The 16,181-nt window shown below is 33.9% G+C and overlaps 2 protein-coding genes across 5 annotated transcripts; both read left to right on the forward strand.

Moving 5' to 3' along the window:
* Positions 1-796: 796 nt before the first annotated feature.
* LOC132253931 (E3 ubiquitin-protein ligase BIG BROTHER-like) lies at positions 797-10,104 on the forward strand. Of its 4 annotated transcripts, none has more exons than XM_059737375.1 (9): positions 797-948; positions 1,861-1,931; positions 2,026-2,177; positions 2,440-2,683; positions 6,061-6,095; positions 8,423-8,467; positions 8,753-8,880; positions 9,554-9,662; positions 9,754-10,104. In XM_059737375.1, exons 3-9 carry the CDS (start codon positions 2,037-2,039, stop codon positions 9,808-9,810), a joined length of 759 nt encoding a protein of 252 aa, XP_059593358.1. In that variant the 5' UTR covers positions 797-948; positions 1,861-1,931; positions 2,026-2,036; the 3' UTR covers positions 9,811-10,104. The 4 variants fall into 4 exon arrangements, with proteins under 4 accessions (XP_059593358.1, XP_059593356.1, XP_059593360.1 ...); XM_059737373.1 differs by having other exon boundaries at positions 798-948; positions 2,023-2,177; XM_059737377.1 differs by lacking the exon at positions 797-948 and adding an exon at positions 1,002-1,191.
* A 2,244-nt stretch (positions 10,105-12,348) lies between these two features.
* Positions 12,349-14,325, forward strand: LOC104879629 (extensin). Its single transcript, XM_059737378.1, has one exon. It carries the CDS (start codon positions 12,404-12,406, stop codon positions 14,090-14,092), a length of 1,689 nt encoding a protein of 562 aa, XP_059593361.1. The 5' UTR covers positions 12,349-12,403; the 3' UTR covers positions 14,093-14,325.
* Positions 14,326-16,181: the final 1,856 nt, after the last annotated feature.

The following is a 16,181-nucleotide window of genomic DNA, read 5'->3' on the forward strand; positions in this document are numbered from 1 at the left end:
TTTTATAAAGAGCATTGTTGATTGCATGTGGTTTTTAAAAACAAGAATTAGAGAAGGAGTAAATAGTACTATGAATTTTTTAAAAACAATTTTGTATTTTAAAAATAGAAAATTCCTTTTTTTTATCACATGACCAAACAAAATCTTATGGACTATTTGATAATGTTTTCTATGTTTGTTTTTAATTTCTTTTAAGCTAAAGATTTGTTTTTTTTAGTATTTTATAAAAATAAGGGTGTTTAGAAAATTGTTTTTAAAAGTAAAAAAATAAAAACTTGTTTGAATAAATTATTTTTAAAAATAATTTTATTTATTTATTTTGATTTAGTAAAAATATTGTAAATTTAATTATATTTTAAAAAATAAATAGTTTTTAGTAAAAAATGAATAATAATATTATAATAAAAATTTATAAATTAATTTTTCATAAAAAAATGTTATTTTAATATATGTTAAGAAAATATGATATTAACATTTTTGAAATAGCATAACTATTATTTTTTAAATGAATAATAATAATAATAATAATAGAAATAATAATAATAATAATAATTTAAAAATAATAATTGTTAATAGCATTTTATTTGAAATGAATATTGAGTCATTTTTTTTATATAAATTTTAAAAATAATTTTTTATTTTAAATTATTTTCTATTAAAAGAAAATGACAATGATAAATTTTTTTTTTTAATTTTATCAATTATTGGAATCCTTTGCCGACGGTTAAGGGAAGAAGTGTTTCACTGTAGCCGCGAAGCACTGGAAAATTACCCTTGTAACGGAGTTCGCGTGTCTCTGAAACCACTGCATAAAGGCGCCACACACCCACGACACACTGTAGAGAGAGAAAGTAGAGGGAGAGAGAAAATGCGAGAAAGTGAGGGAAAGTAGAGAGCCAAACAAACAACGGGAATCCATTCTCATGCACTCCTCCAAAAGCGATCAATGTCGGTTCTTTATTTCCAAAGAATCATGCTCTTTATCTCATAAGGATTGTTTTTTTTTTTTTTTTAATTGCGTTTCTATTCATTTTCGAATCTTTCTTTTTTTATCTAATCTTGATCGATCGATCGATTCGATTCATTCGTTTCCATTAGATTCGATTGATTGTTTTGTTTTCCTGAGAAAATTTGGCTTTGAAATCTCGCAAAAACGACGTGTTCTGATTGAGAGCTTTATGATGTGATGAGGTATTTGGTAGTTTGTTTCGTTTGTTTGGTTGCCGAGAAAATTGAGGGAAAAAGGAGAGAGAACAGAATGCTGAATTGTGATGTTTTGGTTTTTATAGGAAAATTAAAGTGTAATGTCAATTAAGGCAAAGCAGAAATCCAGTCAGTTTCGAAATGACAGTTTCCTTCTCCTTTTCTACATTTTCTAGGCAACCAAATGAAGCATTTTAGGTTGCCGCGCGGTGACTGTTGGGGAATCATGAGAAATTTGATCGAAATTTGCGGAGATTTGTAAAATGCGGTGTTATGCTATTGTTACCGAGAGATTTTTTTTTTTTTTCCTTAGCTCTTGTTTGCTTCAACAGAAATTGGTTCCTTGAAAATTTTTGCCGAGGCTTCGTTAAATTCAGAAGGGGAATATCTCCGCCAAAGTTTTTACGAGAAAAAAAAATCATCAAATTTCCCTAGGAACTGATTTCTGTGAAAAATTTAATATATGCATTACTTTTTGACGGTGGAAAATTTAAAACAATTGGATTTAACTATTTAGTTTGACTTTTCTAATTTTTATTTTTGACAGAGGATATGTAGTCTTTTGTAGCTATGTTGTGAGAATGTGAATGTGGAAACACTGTTGATTTCTTTGTCTAAATTGAATTATAATCAGAAGCTTTTGTAATTTGGTTGTAGGCATTGCAGAAAGATTAGATAACTAATCAGGGAGTAGTGCTTCTCCACCTCTGATTTTCTGAGAGACCAAGGTATTAATGATCAGTTATATATTTTGCATGGTTTTGGTGCCTTTGCAGTAGCATAATTTTGTTTGTTTTTTGCGCCAATATATTTTGACAGAAGATTTGTTCAAGATGAGCTGGAATCCACAAATGGATGCTCATTACATGAACACTAGCTATCCTTATAGTACAGTCGGAAGTTTTATGGATTATTTTGAAGGTCTTGCTTATGAACATGTGAATTTCATCTTTGCTACTGCTTCACACGGTCAGGTATTTTATTTCCTAATTCCAAATGATTCAAATTGGTGGGGATTGTTTCTTTGTGTTAGTGTTCTATTTTTAACGTATGTTCTTACATGTGCGATGTGTCTATTTGTTCATATTAATTTCCTATACTCTAAATTTAAAGCAGTTATCTGCATTTTATTTATCTGTATATTACTGAAACTTTCTGAGTGTTAGATGAAGAGCATTGCTCATATTAAATTAGTTTTTTTTTGTAAAATTGATTTCCCTTCCTATTTTTGTGCAGGAGAGTCCATATGCATCATCCATGAATACGAGTTTATACAAATTTGGGTTATCTGAAACAGGGAGTACTTCTTATTATGATTATGATCAGGCTTATGTGGTAAATGATCACGTTCCGGGAATTAGTGAATATAGAAGAACTCCAGAAAACTCTTCAGCCATTACCACGGACCAGATTCCAACAGTAAATACACAATGTGAAGGAAATACAAACACTACTACTACACATGCTACTCCAGTAGAATGTAAGTTTATTGCTGGGCTTATTCTAATTTTTTTTTTTTCCAAACAAGAGTCTTAATAGTTTTCTTTTTATGGGTGAATGGTTTGGTTGGAATGTTGGAATTTGTGGTTTAAAAGAATTTGATGATATTGTTTGGGTACTTGATAAAAAAAATTAATAAATGAGATATAGTTTTGTAAAATTTTATTTCCCTTTCAAAAATTTAATTAATATTATTTGTGTGGCCTAAAAATATTTTAGATGCGATAAATGAGAAAATAGATAGGATTTCAAATGAGATAAATGAGGAATAAAAAAGGGAAAATGACAAAGAAGGAAAATTGATAGTGAAAGGAGGGAAAACAAAACAAGAAGTCTCATGGGAGTAGATTTCTGCAAGCCTACAACTGAAGGGTTGAAGTACAAACTGGATCTCATTTCAAACTCAGAACCAATATACCGAAAGGGGAAGAGAGAGATGAATGAAAGATGCTTAGAGTCTCGTGCCCTTCATCATCAAACATGTTCTCAGGTAGTCAGGGTTTTTAGTTATTTTTTCTAAAGATCATAGAAAACATCTTTAGAAGAAACTATTATAAATTTTTATTATTTTTTATTTTACATGTCTAGTTATAGGACATGAATTTCTTCCTGCTGGCAGCATAGTTCATTTGCTGCAAGAACTAAGAGAGCACTTTAGCTGGTTGCATTCATCAACATTAGAAATATTAAAGTTGGTGTTCATCGTTACCACTTGGTTATCTGCAGTGTAATAAAAAGATGCCTTGGAACTTTTGGAACTGTTATGTATTCTTGGAAATAATAAAATGGTTCTCTGGCAAGTTGACATGTCAGAAAATGAATTTGCTGAGGTTGCCAATGTTGCAGTTCACTTTTTCTGCCGAAATAATAGGGGTGTTCAGTGATGGATGAAGTGTGTGACATGTAGAAGAATAGAAGCATTTAGTTACTGATTTTTTTTTTTTTTTTGATGAGCAAAAATCACATTAGTTATGGATATAGCATATGCCTATACTGTTTTCGGGTAGCCTCCACAATTGGGGAAGAAATTATAGAAAGAAAAAGATCTTACACGCATTAAGAGGCCAATCTGGTAGTCTCAAAAATTTATAATGTTATAGCCTCTAAACCATGATTTATCAGCATAAATGACCACCAAATTAATAATGTGTGTCTCAATGTCATCAAAATCCAACTCTGGAACCTAAAAATTCTTTCAGTTCCTCTCCTTCCATACTGATCATAACATTGAAAAAGAGGACTATCTCCACAACCTACAGCCCTTGGTATTCTGAACTCTATATTTTCTGAGTCATCTACAAAATTCAGTAATTATTTAGGCATCACCTTGCACATGTTAACTCTTTTCTTAGAGATGAGTCCAAACAACGGACATGATGATTAGTGAACAAGTGAATAATCCACTGATTCCAGCTGCCTTATAGCTTGGCAACAATTTGGGATAATCTAGATTCTAGTAAAGTTCTATGTCTTAACCTTTTTTTTTTTGGTAAGTTTTGTCCCCATTGGCACTTGAATCTGGAACATCCCACACATCCTCCCAACCCTTTACCACTTGAGCTAGTCCTGGGGTCTTACCCAATTTTGCAAGCAGATGAAGAAAGCATTTTGGCTGGAATGGTTTTTCTCATGTAAGCTTCTCTACAAGAAGGATCATCATCTTATTCAACCACAGATGGAAGAATCTTATTGACAAAACTTTTTATCTGTCTGGAAGCTTCACTATTTAACCTTTTCAGAAAGCTCTCTGAAGTTTATATTTGCCAATCTTAAAGGTTTCTGAGAAACGAGGGGGACAAGATCACCTTTCTGTCAAATCTAACTGGTTGGTTACCAGCTCTAGCATTCTTGCTTGCAACTGCATAATAAAGATCTAGGTATGCCATGTTAAGAGGGATAGATCTAGGTATGCCATCTTAAGAGTGTCTTAAGGATTTGGCCACATTGCATATCATCTCAAAGTTTGACTGTTGGACTATTACCAACATTAGTTTTGATTCATGATAGGAAAACCATTTTCACTGTTGCTCCATTACCAGCATTAGTTTTGATTTATAATGAACAGAACCATTTTTTTTTAATAAGGGAAGTGCTATTTTTGAAATAGCTTTCCTTGTGGAGCAGCTAACTGTTGAGATTGCTAACATACTGAAAGCCATGCATTATTTCGCAATCTCCTTTCTCAATCAACTTTACAAACTTTTTTTATCTTTTATAGAGATTTCTATGTTCATGCACTGTAGGTTTAGATCCAGCCCATAATACAAGTTTTATTAGTGCATAGACTCACTTTTCCAATTCAACACCATCCTAATCACTATTTTTAGATAGTGGATTATTTTGTAGTACCTTTTCTGTGGCGTACAGCATCTTAAAATTATGGACCTTGTGGTCAAAATTATTGACCTGTATAAGGCTTGTTCTTGAAGTCCATAAACCTCAATGTAATAGGAAAGTGTGTTGGTTTTTGACCAATCTAAACCTGACATGGCTACTGTATGTGATCTTGGATTTAGTGCAATTTAATACTAAAGTTGCGTACAAGACAACCTCTGCACTGTCTCATGTGCGTAGACTAGCATGTATTATTTTCCATTCTTTGGAGCTAGAAATTAATGTGATCCAGCAACTGAGAATTGCCTTTCACAGAAGCCAATAGGATTTCTTGCAGCTTGTTCATTTTTGCTTATGGTCCAGCCAAATTTCAATTGTAAATCAGCTGAGCTTCCATCCATGCTGAAAATAGTAATGGAACCCAAACCTGATTAATAGCTTTCAATTATCCTATAAAATAAATAAATAAATAAATAGATTTCAATTAGGAATAGACTAAACCATGTATGAAAACCACCAAACAGCCCCTACTCTGCATATTACTTTTCTTTTTCTATTAGGCAATCATTATAACCTGGGATTGAGTTACCTGAGGAGTTGGCAACAACTATGGGCAGAAAAGTCTACACTTAAGCTGGTGTCAGACAATTCAGTTTGAGAACTCCAGTACTTGTCTCAGATTGGCTTGTCTTCAGGTTTGTCCAGATGTATGTTTGAAAGTTTCCACAGACCATGGATGGTGAATTTCATGTTTGAAGTACCATGAACAAGTTGAGCAGTTGTTACAGGAATCTTTCTAATTCAGTAGTTTTAGGAGCTGCTCAATAAAGAAACGTTGGTGGTGGTGTGAAAGGATTTTGATACTCATCTTATGGCTGCTTAGTTGTTATATCCTTGTGACTTTCCCTCCTCTTCCCCCCTTGCTACTGTCATATGGTGTTATCCTGTTTCCACTCATACAATATTTATTTGAACTTTTTAACAGTAGACATTTGTCTTAATTTATTTCCTTAAAAATTTCAGGCCCTCGGAGTCATCCCAATTCTCAGGATTATCAGGTATGAAGCGCTCTCATTGGCAGTCCTAGTATGAAACAGTTTGTGGCTGAATGCTCATAATATATCAAGATACACTGTTTTCTTGCTTCATGTGTCCCATGCACCCTCAAACAAATATCTATGACACAGGCACACAGGTAAAGACAGTCTATGCATGAGATGCATAGGCAAGCTTTCCCATTTGTGCTCTCATTGAGAGCAAAATGTTTATATTAGTAACCCAAAAATTGGTAATGGATAGCTCTCTCTCTAGTCATCCCCCCAGGTGTGTTTAGCCTTTTAGTATTGATCATCTAGAGGAAATATTTTATTTTTATGTAGGTTAACTTGTTAGTCTGATATTTTTTATTAACTAGAAATATCAGTTTTAAGATTTATAAATGTGTTGAATTAATGTGTAACAAGCTGTCTGGCCCTTGAGGTCTGTCTCATTTAGCAATTGTTGGGGGGTGGGGTTGGAGAGGTTCCGGTTTTGAGTCGAGGCATGGATATTAAGGCTACATTTGGTGAGGCATGGATATTAAGGTTACATTTGGCAGGATGAAATATGATGTGGATATTAAGGCTACATTTGGTGAGGTGTGGATATTAAGGCTACATTTGGTGAGGCGTGGATATTAAGGTTACATTTGGTGGGATGAAATATGATATGATATGATATGATATATATATATATACACATATAGGATGTCATTTCCAATGTGATATGATATTCTTGGATATTATATTATCCTAAAATATTGTATCTAATGGAATATATTATACTATGTTTATATTTGATTTGTAGGAGTATGTTTGATATTGCATTTCAATATTTGATATTTTTTTAAATAAAAATATATTGCATCTTAATATTTGCTATTATAAATAAATATGAAATCTTTCTCATGTTTAGTATTATTTAGAAATCATTCTACAATTTATAATTTAGTGCAAGTTTGGATTCATTTTCTATTTTTTTGTTTTTAAAAATAGAAAGTCTTATATAAAATGGAAGAATTCTTATAAAAAAACTAGGTAGATAATTTGTTTACTTGAAAACATTTTGAAATTTTTTTAAAATTCAAGAAGTAAAAAATTTTCAATTTCTCAAATTTTAAAAATTTTGAAAAGAGTTTTAAGAACACAAGGTGAATTTTTATTTTTATTTTTTATAAGAATTCTTATATTTTGAGTAGTTTAAAAATAAAATAGAAAATGTATCTAAACGCTACCTTGTAAAAGATTTTGTTTTGTTATTTCTTTGTTAATAATAATATTCATGATTGAAATATTTTAAATTTATAAATTAAAAAAATCACATTATGTTGTTAAATATACAAAAACCTTTCTATTTATTGATATTATATTAAATAATACTATATATTTGTATTATTTTAGATTGTAGTCTACACATTTTTTTAACTGAATTTAATTTTTTAATCAAAATTTTTGTTTTTCAGAATTATTAATATAAAAAAATTGAAAAAAGAAATGAAGAAAATGGATAAAGGAATAAATTTATGATCCATATTCCATATTTCAACTTAGAATTATTAAATCTCATGTATACAAGATATAAAAAGGAGGTTGGATACGTTATCCTATCACTTATCCCATCCCATATTTGGTTAAATATGAGATATAATAAGTGATGAGATGACTTATCCTATCCCATTGCTAATCATATATAAGATATGATATGTTATCTCATATTTTTATTTTATCTTATATTATATCCAACCAACCAAAAAAAATTCAAGGAATTAAGATTTTATTTTGCACTAGTTTTAGAGTAAATTTGATAAACAAAGGCATGTTTCTGTATTTTTTATTGTATTTATGATTAATTGCCAAAAATGGAGAAAGACCAAAATAGGATTTCATTCAGAGAGATTCAACCACAGCCATGGGGTTGGGGGTAGAGGTAAGTTCTGTATTTTTTTTAGTAAGATAATTTATATCACCAAGTCTAACCAGAATTAGGATTTGAGATTGAGATGAAAGAGGAAATTTACCTTGTGAAGTTTGTATTATATTTTTCTTTAGAAACACAAAATTGGGCTTGAGCTTTTGGTTACTGGGGAAGACAGTGATTGTTGTATATAGAGATTCACATTGAAGATATTGCATACTAACTGTTCATAATTAATTTTTTATTTTTATAGTTTCCTGTCTACATAGGTTGTGCCCACTTTTTATTAGGCGCTTCTTTTATTTATCTTTTTCTTTTGCCTATCATATATATATATTTTAAATTTTATTTAAAGTAATATACACTTACACTTTCTTTGGAGTTAGGATCCAGAGGAATTAATTCCCTTTTCCTTTCATGTGGACTGATGCAGGTCATTTGGCAAGACAACATTGATCCTGACAACATGACTTACGAGGTTTGCTTTATAAAATTCCTATATTTTTTTGCTTACCACCGGGACATTTCTTTATAAACCAAATCTATGTTTTTTTTTTCCTTTTAATTTTTGCCCCTGCCAAGAGGGGGAAATCCATGATGCTTATAAATTTTACCTTTTTCACCAAGTAATGTTGTGAGGATATTTGGCATAATTGAAGTATCCTACCTTTTTCACCTTGCAAATCTCTTGAGATGAGAACTATAAGTAAGCAAACTTTTAATATTTTGGGTAAATTTTAGTGATGCAATATTTCATATGCAGGAGTTACTAGAATTAGGTGAGGCAGTTGGAACTCAAAGTCGAGGCCTTTCTCAAGAACTTATTTCTTTGCTGCCAATTTCTAAGTACAAGTGTGGATTCTTCACAAGAAAGAAATCACGATGCGAGAGGTGAGATATGGGTACAGTGACTTATGACTTCTGGAATTGTAACATTGCATCCTTTTCAGTTTAGCATAGAGCTAATCATGTTGTTTAAGTATTGGCATGACAGAATTTGCTATTTCAGGAACTTCCTATTGTATTCAACCATTTGCAATACATGATATATAGGAGGAACCAACATGTTTAGAAGACACCAAAATGTGGGCAGGGTTTCAAGGTTCCTCCCCACTTTTTTTGTTTGGTAGGTCGTATGAAGCTGTAAGTTTCAGCTTCATGAGTACTAAAAATCGCCCTTAGTAATCTGAAATAAATGTAAATTTGGGTTTGTTTCCTTCATTTTACATTTTATCTCTTTTTTTCTTCTTATTCCAATTTTTTTTTCTTTCCAAATTCAATAGCCAGAAGCAAGTGACCTAGTCTGCCCCACTTCAGGAAATTCCTAGTTGCCACAGATCATTTTAGCATTATGCCTCAAGGCAACCATTCCATAGGGATCATCAATATCTTACATGGTGTCTATATAAAAGGAAACAGTGTAAAATTTGAGGTTTTTAGTGCTTTATATTTTAGAAAATGACAGTAAATTTATAGACCCTTCAATTTCTATTAGAACATTTTTTTCCCCTATTGGTGACTTATGTTCTCCTAGTCTCAGCTAGTTTCCTCTTGTTGGGAACAGATGTGTCATTTGCCAAATGGAATATAAAAGACGTGATCGGCTGATCACTCTTCCATGCAAACATGTTTACCATGCTGCCTGCGGCACCAGATGGCTTAGCATCAACAAGGTAAGAACATTTCATTTCTAAACTAGCTTTTAGAAAATTTCTCAAGAGTGGGTTAAGTGCATCAGTTGCTGACCATACTCTGTTTTCCCAGGCTTGCCCCATTTGTTACACTGAGGTGATTGGTGAAGTACCAAAAATTGACAAATAACACGGGTGAGCATATAGAAGAGAAGCTTCATTTTTTCTTTCTTCCTTTGAGAGTTTGGGTTTCTTTCTTACACGGAGATATGTTTCTTTCATTTTTCCACTTTTTTTCTTTTAGTATAACCGTCATATTAGCTTTTATAATAAATGAAGATTGTAAACTTTGTATGGGATGGCTCCTAGTTTGTATCGTGGGTTTATATGGGGGTTTCTAGTGAGCTTTGAATGTGCTTATGCTATAGAAGCTTATTGTCATGGAAGTATTATAAAGAAAGATCTATATTGGTGATTAGAATGATTTTTGGTCTGTAACATGGATCATACATGATCCCTGGAGTTACCTTTCGGACCTAATTCCTGCCTTATCCTCAGAGACACCTGGGAAGACCTTTCCACCAAGCACCCTGCATATGATCAGGATAATTTCTCTTCTTTTATGAATCCTAAAAACATTAGGTGAAAATGTAAGAGTTTGGTTTCAAAATGACCTTTTTAGTCATAAAAATATATATTTGGGGGCCAATTTTGAAACATTAGTTCAAAATCATCCCTTTCTTTCTTATGTCTTTCTATTTGTGTGAAACTGCCTTTTGAAAACCAGTTAGGAACTATTTATTTATTTATTTATTTTGAAAAAATGGTTAGTTTGAACAGTAGTTTCAAAGTATGTCTGAAACCTACATTATGTTTTGTTTAAGGGGTAAATTTGACTCAGAAATCAAAATATAAACTCTAGGATCCCAATTTTCTTTGGAGTTATCCAAAGTGAATCATTTCAATTATATTTATATACTTCTTAAACTCCTCAATTATATAAAGATTAAATGATTTTAAAATGTATAAAATTTTAATAATATTTGATTTTCTTTTATTTTTTTTAATAATGAAACTAAACATGAGAAAATTATTTTTCTTAGTATTTTTTTCTTTCCTTTGAGTTATGCTTGGTTCTCGGAAAATGTGAGAGAAAATACAACGAAAAGAGAAAATACAACGAAAAGAAAATAGAGAGGAAAGAAAAAATAAAGGAAAATAAAAAAATAGATTTAAAATCAATAAATTATTTTATATGTTATTTCAAATTTATTTAACTTATTTTTTCAAAGAAAGATTAAATAATTTAAAAATATATAAATTTTTAATAAATTTTAATTATATTTAATTTTTTTTATTTATATTTTCATGTTGAAACCAATATGAGAAAATGATTATCTTTAATATTTTTTCTCTCCTTAGTACTCTCCCAGAACCAAACCTAGTTTTAATATCTTCCTTTTTGATATGAACATTGGCCAATGAATGATAAATTTCTTCTCATCTTCTAAAATAAAAAGTCTAATTGAAAGTAACCTACCACCAATAGTAAATGGTAAATACAACAACTACAAAGATGGCATTGGAGTCTTACAGGCTCCATAACAATATTATATACAGAAAGGAATAGTCTCATTTTGGTTTATTTTAAAATCCTTCTCAAAACCCTAATAAAATGCTTCCATTTCCAAGCAAACCCACAGGTGGCCTTGTTAATTAAAACAGCTCTTGTGAATGACAGGCAAACTTTGACCCGGAAGGGGCCAACAAAAATAACATAAAGAAAAAAGACAAAACTTTCAGAAAAGAAAATTCAAAGCTGGGAAACGTGCTTGCAAATTTCTGAATCAGTATTGGCAGCAATCAAGCAATGTTAAAATTTAATACAATACTATAAAAAAAAAAAAGAAAAGAAAAAGAAAAAAAAAAGTCAAGACTCAACCACCTTGTAACAATAAAAATAGTGAACAACTGGAAAACACAGCATGGCTACACTCCGTTTTCACATTGCAATACCCATATTTTTATATTTTAAAAATTTAAAAAAAATTAAAATGGGAATTTTTTTTTTTGTTGAGAAAATTAGAATTAAAAAAAATGGGATTCTGATCAGGAAATTAATTTATGAAGCAATATGTTTGAACAAGGCTAGAATCACATGCATTCAATTAGGTTAAACACTTGTAGTGCTTAATTATAAACTTAATAGCCAACTAAGTAGTTGCTTCCAGAAATCAACACCAATTTTAGAGGAATGGATCAAACACAAATAAGATTAAGAAACTTCTTCATTACCATACAATATTTTTGCCAAGTATTTTCTTCCCATCACTTTCAGAGGGCCACACGCTTAACCCTGATTCAAGCTTTCATTTTTGACTTCAGAACAACTTTCCCTCACTTTCTCATTACCTTCCTCTTTCTTCCATCTTTGGACACGAAACTTCAAATACTGGTATAGAAAATTGCCCCTTCCAGCAGTACTGCACCATACCTACTCTACATTGATCTTGACTTGTTCATATTCATATGAATATGTATGAAATCCTTAGTGGGAGTCCACAATCCTAGAGTTGAAACTCTGTAGGGTGAGGTTTGGTTTACTATTTTAAAGGTTTAATACAGCCTGTTGGCTTCATTAAACTAACATATCCTTGCGTTCAATGATTCAAATCATCACTATATAAAGGGGTTCTCCCCAATTGTTTTTTATAAGTCTCAAACTCCATCGAGTTCTTACCCTTTAAGAACTTTTGGGGATTGGAGAGTTTGGTTTGCCGGAGATGGGAAGTCCAGGACACTCGGGCCATTGGCCTCGGGTGGTTTGGGCCATGGTGTTTTGCCTTATAGCCACTAGTGTAGCTGCCTATGAGCCCTACATTTATGCTTCGCCGCCACCACCAAAGCATTCTCCTCCGCCACCGTACTACTACAAGTCACCACCACCACCCAAGCATTCTCCTCCACCACCATACTACTACAAGTCCCCACCGCCGCCACCAAAGCATGTAGAGCATCCGCCATATTACTACAATTCACCACCGCCCCCAAAGCATTCTCCTCCACCACCATACTACTACAAGTCTCCACCGCCGCCACCGAAGCATGTAGAGCATCCACCATATTACTACAAGTCACCACCTCCCCCTAAGCAGTCTCCTCCACCACCTTATTACTACAAGTCACCACCGCCCCCGAAGCATTCTCCTCCACCACCATACTACTACAAGTCTCCACCACCGCCATCGAAGCATGTAGAGCATCCGCCATATTACTACAAGTCACCACCTCCCCCTAAGCATTCTCCTCCACCACCTTATTACTACAAGTCACCACCGCCCCCAAAGCATTCTCCTCCACCACCATACTACTACAAGTCTCCACCACCACCACCGAAGCATGTAGAGCATCCACCATATTACTACAAGTCACCACCCCCCCCTAAGCATTCCCCTCCACCACCTTATTACTACAAGTCACCACCGCCCCCAAAGCATTCTCCTCCACCACCATACTACTACAAGTCACCACCGCCCCCTAAGCATTCTCCTCCGCCACCTTATTACTACAAGTCACCACCGCCCCCAAAGCATTCTCCTCCACCTCCTTACTACTACAAGTCTCCACCACCACCAAAGCATGTAGAGCATCCACCATATTATTACAAGTCACCGCCACCTCCAAAGCATTCTCCTCCACCACCTTATTACTACAAGTCACCACCACCTCCAAAGCATTCTCCTCCATCACCTTACTATTACAAGTCTCCACCACCACCAAAGCATGTCGAGCATCCCCCATACTATTACAAGTCACCTCCACCACCAAAGCACTCTCCTCCACCACCTTACTATTACAAGTCTCCACCTCCACCAAAACACTCTCCTCCACCACCATACTATTATAAGTCCCCACCACCACCACCAAAACATTCTCCACCTCCTCCTTATTACTATAAATCCCCACCACCCCCCTCACCATCTCCCCCACCACCCTACTACTACAAATCACCACCTCCCCCGTCACCCTCACCACCACCCCCATATGTTTACAAGTCGCCACCACCACCATCACCGTCACCACCTCCACCATACTACTACAAATCCCCTCCCCCTCCCTCTCCATCTCCTCCACCTCCATACCACTATAACTCACCACCTCCACCATCTCCATCACCACCACCACCATACTACTACAACTCACCACCTCCACCATCTCATTCCCCACCACCTCCATACCATTACAACTCCCCACCTCCACCATCTCCATCTCCACCACCCCCTTACTATTATAAGTCACCACCACCACCATCACCATCACCTCCTCCTGCATATCACTACAGCTCTCCTCCACCCCCATCTCACAAGCAACATCCCCATCCTCCATATTACTACAAATCACCCCCTCCACCTTCACCCTCACCACCTCTACCATACTATTACAAGTCACCCCCACCACCAAAACACTACTAAGCTGCAATTTGCCCCTTGAATCAATCTGTTTGAAGTGTTTGTGCAAGAATAACTAGCTTCCTTTGGAGCTATGCCGAAGACATTTTTAGCAATATTGTTTTCATTCTTGGAAAAATGTACTCGTGAATAAATCAAGAGCTGAAAAATGGAGACCTTTTGGTTAACTTATCTGTAAGAAGCATTTGTTGTATAATTTCTTGTAAGCAATAAATGTCTGAAATTCTATTCTACCATGCACCATCTGCTCCAAAGTGCCATATGATCATTTTTATTATTATTTTTTATTATGTACTTATTATTTTTGAATTCAAATGCCAAGGAATTGGGTCATGTGATTCAGGGTTGAGCAGCACAAGCTCTATTGTGATTCCAATAGGGAATTTATTCTTCTAAGAGGAACAATTATTCTTTTTTCCCTCCATAAAAGCAATTGCCCAAATAAGTGATCAATCACTAAAATACTGTCTACGATAATTTTTTTGTTGACCCTTTTAGGAGCTCAAACTAGCTGTATTTGTCCAATATTTCAGTAAGAAAACTGACATGCCAGTAAACCAAATTGACCCAACAACTGATGAGGAGCATAGCATGCTTGTTTACTCAAGGAATTCATTTGAAAGCTATTGGAAGCATGCAAATACGACAAGCCTCAAGATGTAATATTGTTTGAAGCCTGGACTTCAGTGGGTAAAACCTAGTGTATCAACAAAAATCATGACAAAAATGTAATTTCTTGAAACCAAAAATTGATGTGATAGCTAGGTAATATTAGCCCCCTAGGTCTATATGAAAAAGTTTAACTGAAGAAGAGCATCAAGATTTTCTTTTCAACAGAGCCCATGGCTCTTATATATTTCACAAGCATGACAAAGTTTAATTGGAAGACTTAGGTCCTGCATAGGAAATGAACTGAAATTGGTGACACATGACCAAGTCGCCAATGTCATGTCTCCTTGTGCATTGTTTAGTAATAACCAATAACAAGACCAGATAAATCAAAGACGAGAGAGAGCAGTTCATATCTCAAGTGATTTAATTAGCTGACTTTTCTTTTCTTCTGTATTTGTTTTTTGTTTTTGGGATTTTTGGAAGAAGTGTATGTAATAAAAAATAACTAGAGAGAATAGGAATGGGTAAAGGGAATTGTAGATTCATTGCCTGCAAGTGCCTTATGCTTACCATTATTAGGATGAACCTAATGGAAAATATCTACATCATAGCTCATATGACAAGTAGAGCCCTTGTCAAGATACCACTCATGATCAGAATCAAGGGAATAGATTTATATGAATTGATGATGCCAATGCTTGATGAAGTTGCTCAGCTTGATAAGCACAAACAGATGGATTATAATGGTTGACAGTTAAGGATGGAATACTTGTAAAACGATCAGCTTTAACTTTTCCAGAGGATGATCCAGACTATCTAGAGAGAATCAGTTGTTCTTACTTGAAAACGAGTATGAAGTAGCTGGGGCAGACAGCAGATAATTTTCAAAATGAGATTGGGGTTATTCAAACAGAAGATTATCTAGAGACTAGAAAAAATATCAAGATCAATTATTGTTTGATCATAGTTGGCACCATGAGTATGATGGACTTTGTTGAAATGAGGTTATCTATTTGAGCCACTTGTAGTGCTTAATTATAGTTTAATTGATAAAGACATTTGATTCTTAAGACACCAATTTTCAAAGAGATTGACAAAACACGAATCGAAACCTTCAAGATCAATATAATATGCTATGCAAAGTAGCTGTATTCCCATTGCTTCAGAGAAAACTTGAGCCATTTCCATAGAGTAGGCCAAGTCTAACAGACATCTTATTCCTAAATCAACCTTGCGTTTTGATCAATTCAAATCATTAATCCCATATTTTCTCATCACCTGCCTACTTTCCAGCATTCTACAGGAAACTTCAAACTTGTACTTGTCAGAACGCACCTTGTCCAGCAGTACGGCATCGTACCTACTCTCAAACTTGACTTGATCATGGCCAATTATAAACATAAAATACATATGGGATTCTTGGTAGCAACTCACAATCTTAGAGTTGAAATGTCTGGTATGAGATTTAAATTAATTATTA

The sequence above is a fragment of the Vitis vinifera genome, chromosome 6 (genome assembly GCF_030704535.1).
Source record: "Vitis vinifera cultivar Pinot Noir 40024 chromosome 6, ASM3070453v1".
NCBI lineage: Eukaryota > Viridiplantae > Streptophyta > Magnoliopsida > Vitales > Vitaceae > Vitis > Vitis vinifera.

Excerpts from the sequence above, each read along its gene's own strand:
- LOC132253931 (XM_059737375.1), top strand. The coding sequence starts at position 2,037 with ATGAGCTGGAATCCACAAATGGATGCTCATTACATGAACACTAGCTAT. Across the intron at positions 2,684-6,060 it reads ACATGCTACTCCAGTAGAAT|GCCCTCGGAGTCATCCCAAT; the intron begins GTAAGTTTATTG and ends TAAAAATTTCAG. Across the intron at positions 6,096-8,422 it reads CCAATTCTCAGGATTATCAG|GTCATTTGGCAAGACAACAT; the intron begins GTATGAAGCGCT and ends GGACTGATGCAG.
- LOC104879629 (XM_059737378.1), top strand. The coding sequence starts at position 12,404 with ATGGGAAGTCCAGGACACTCGGGCCATTGGCCTCGGGTGGTTTGGGCC.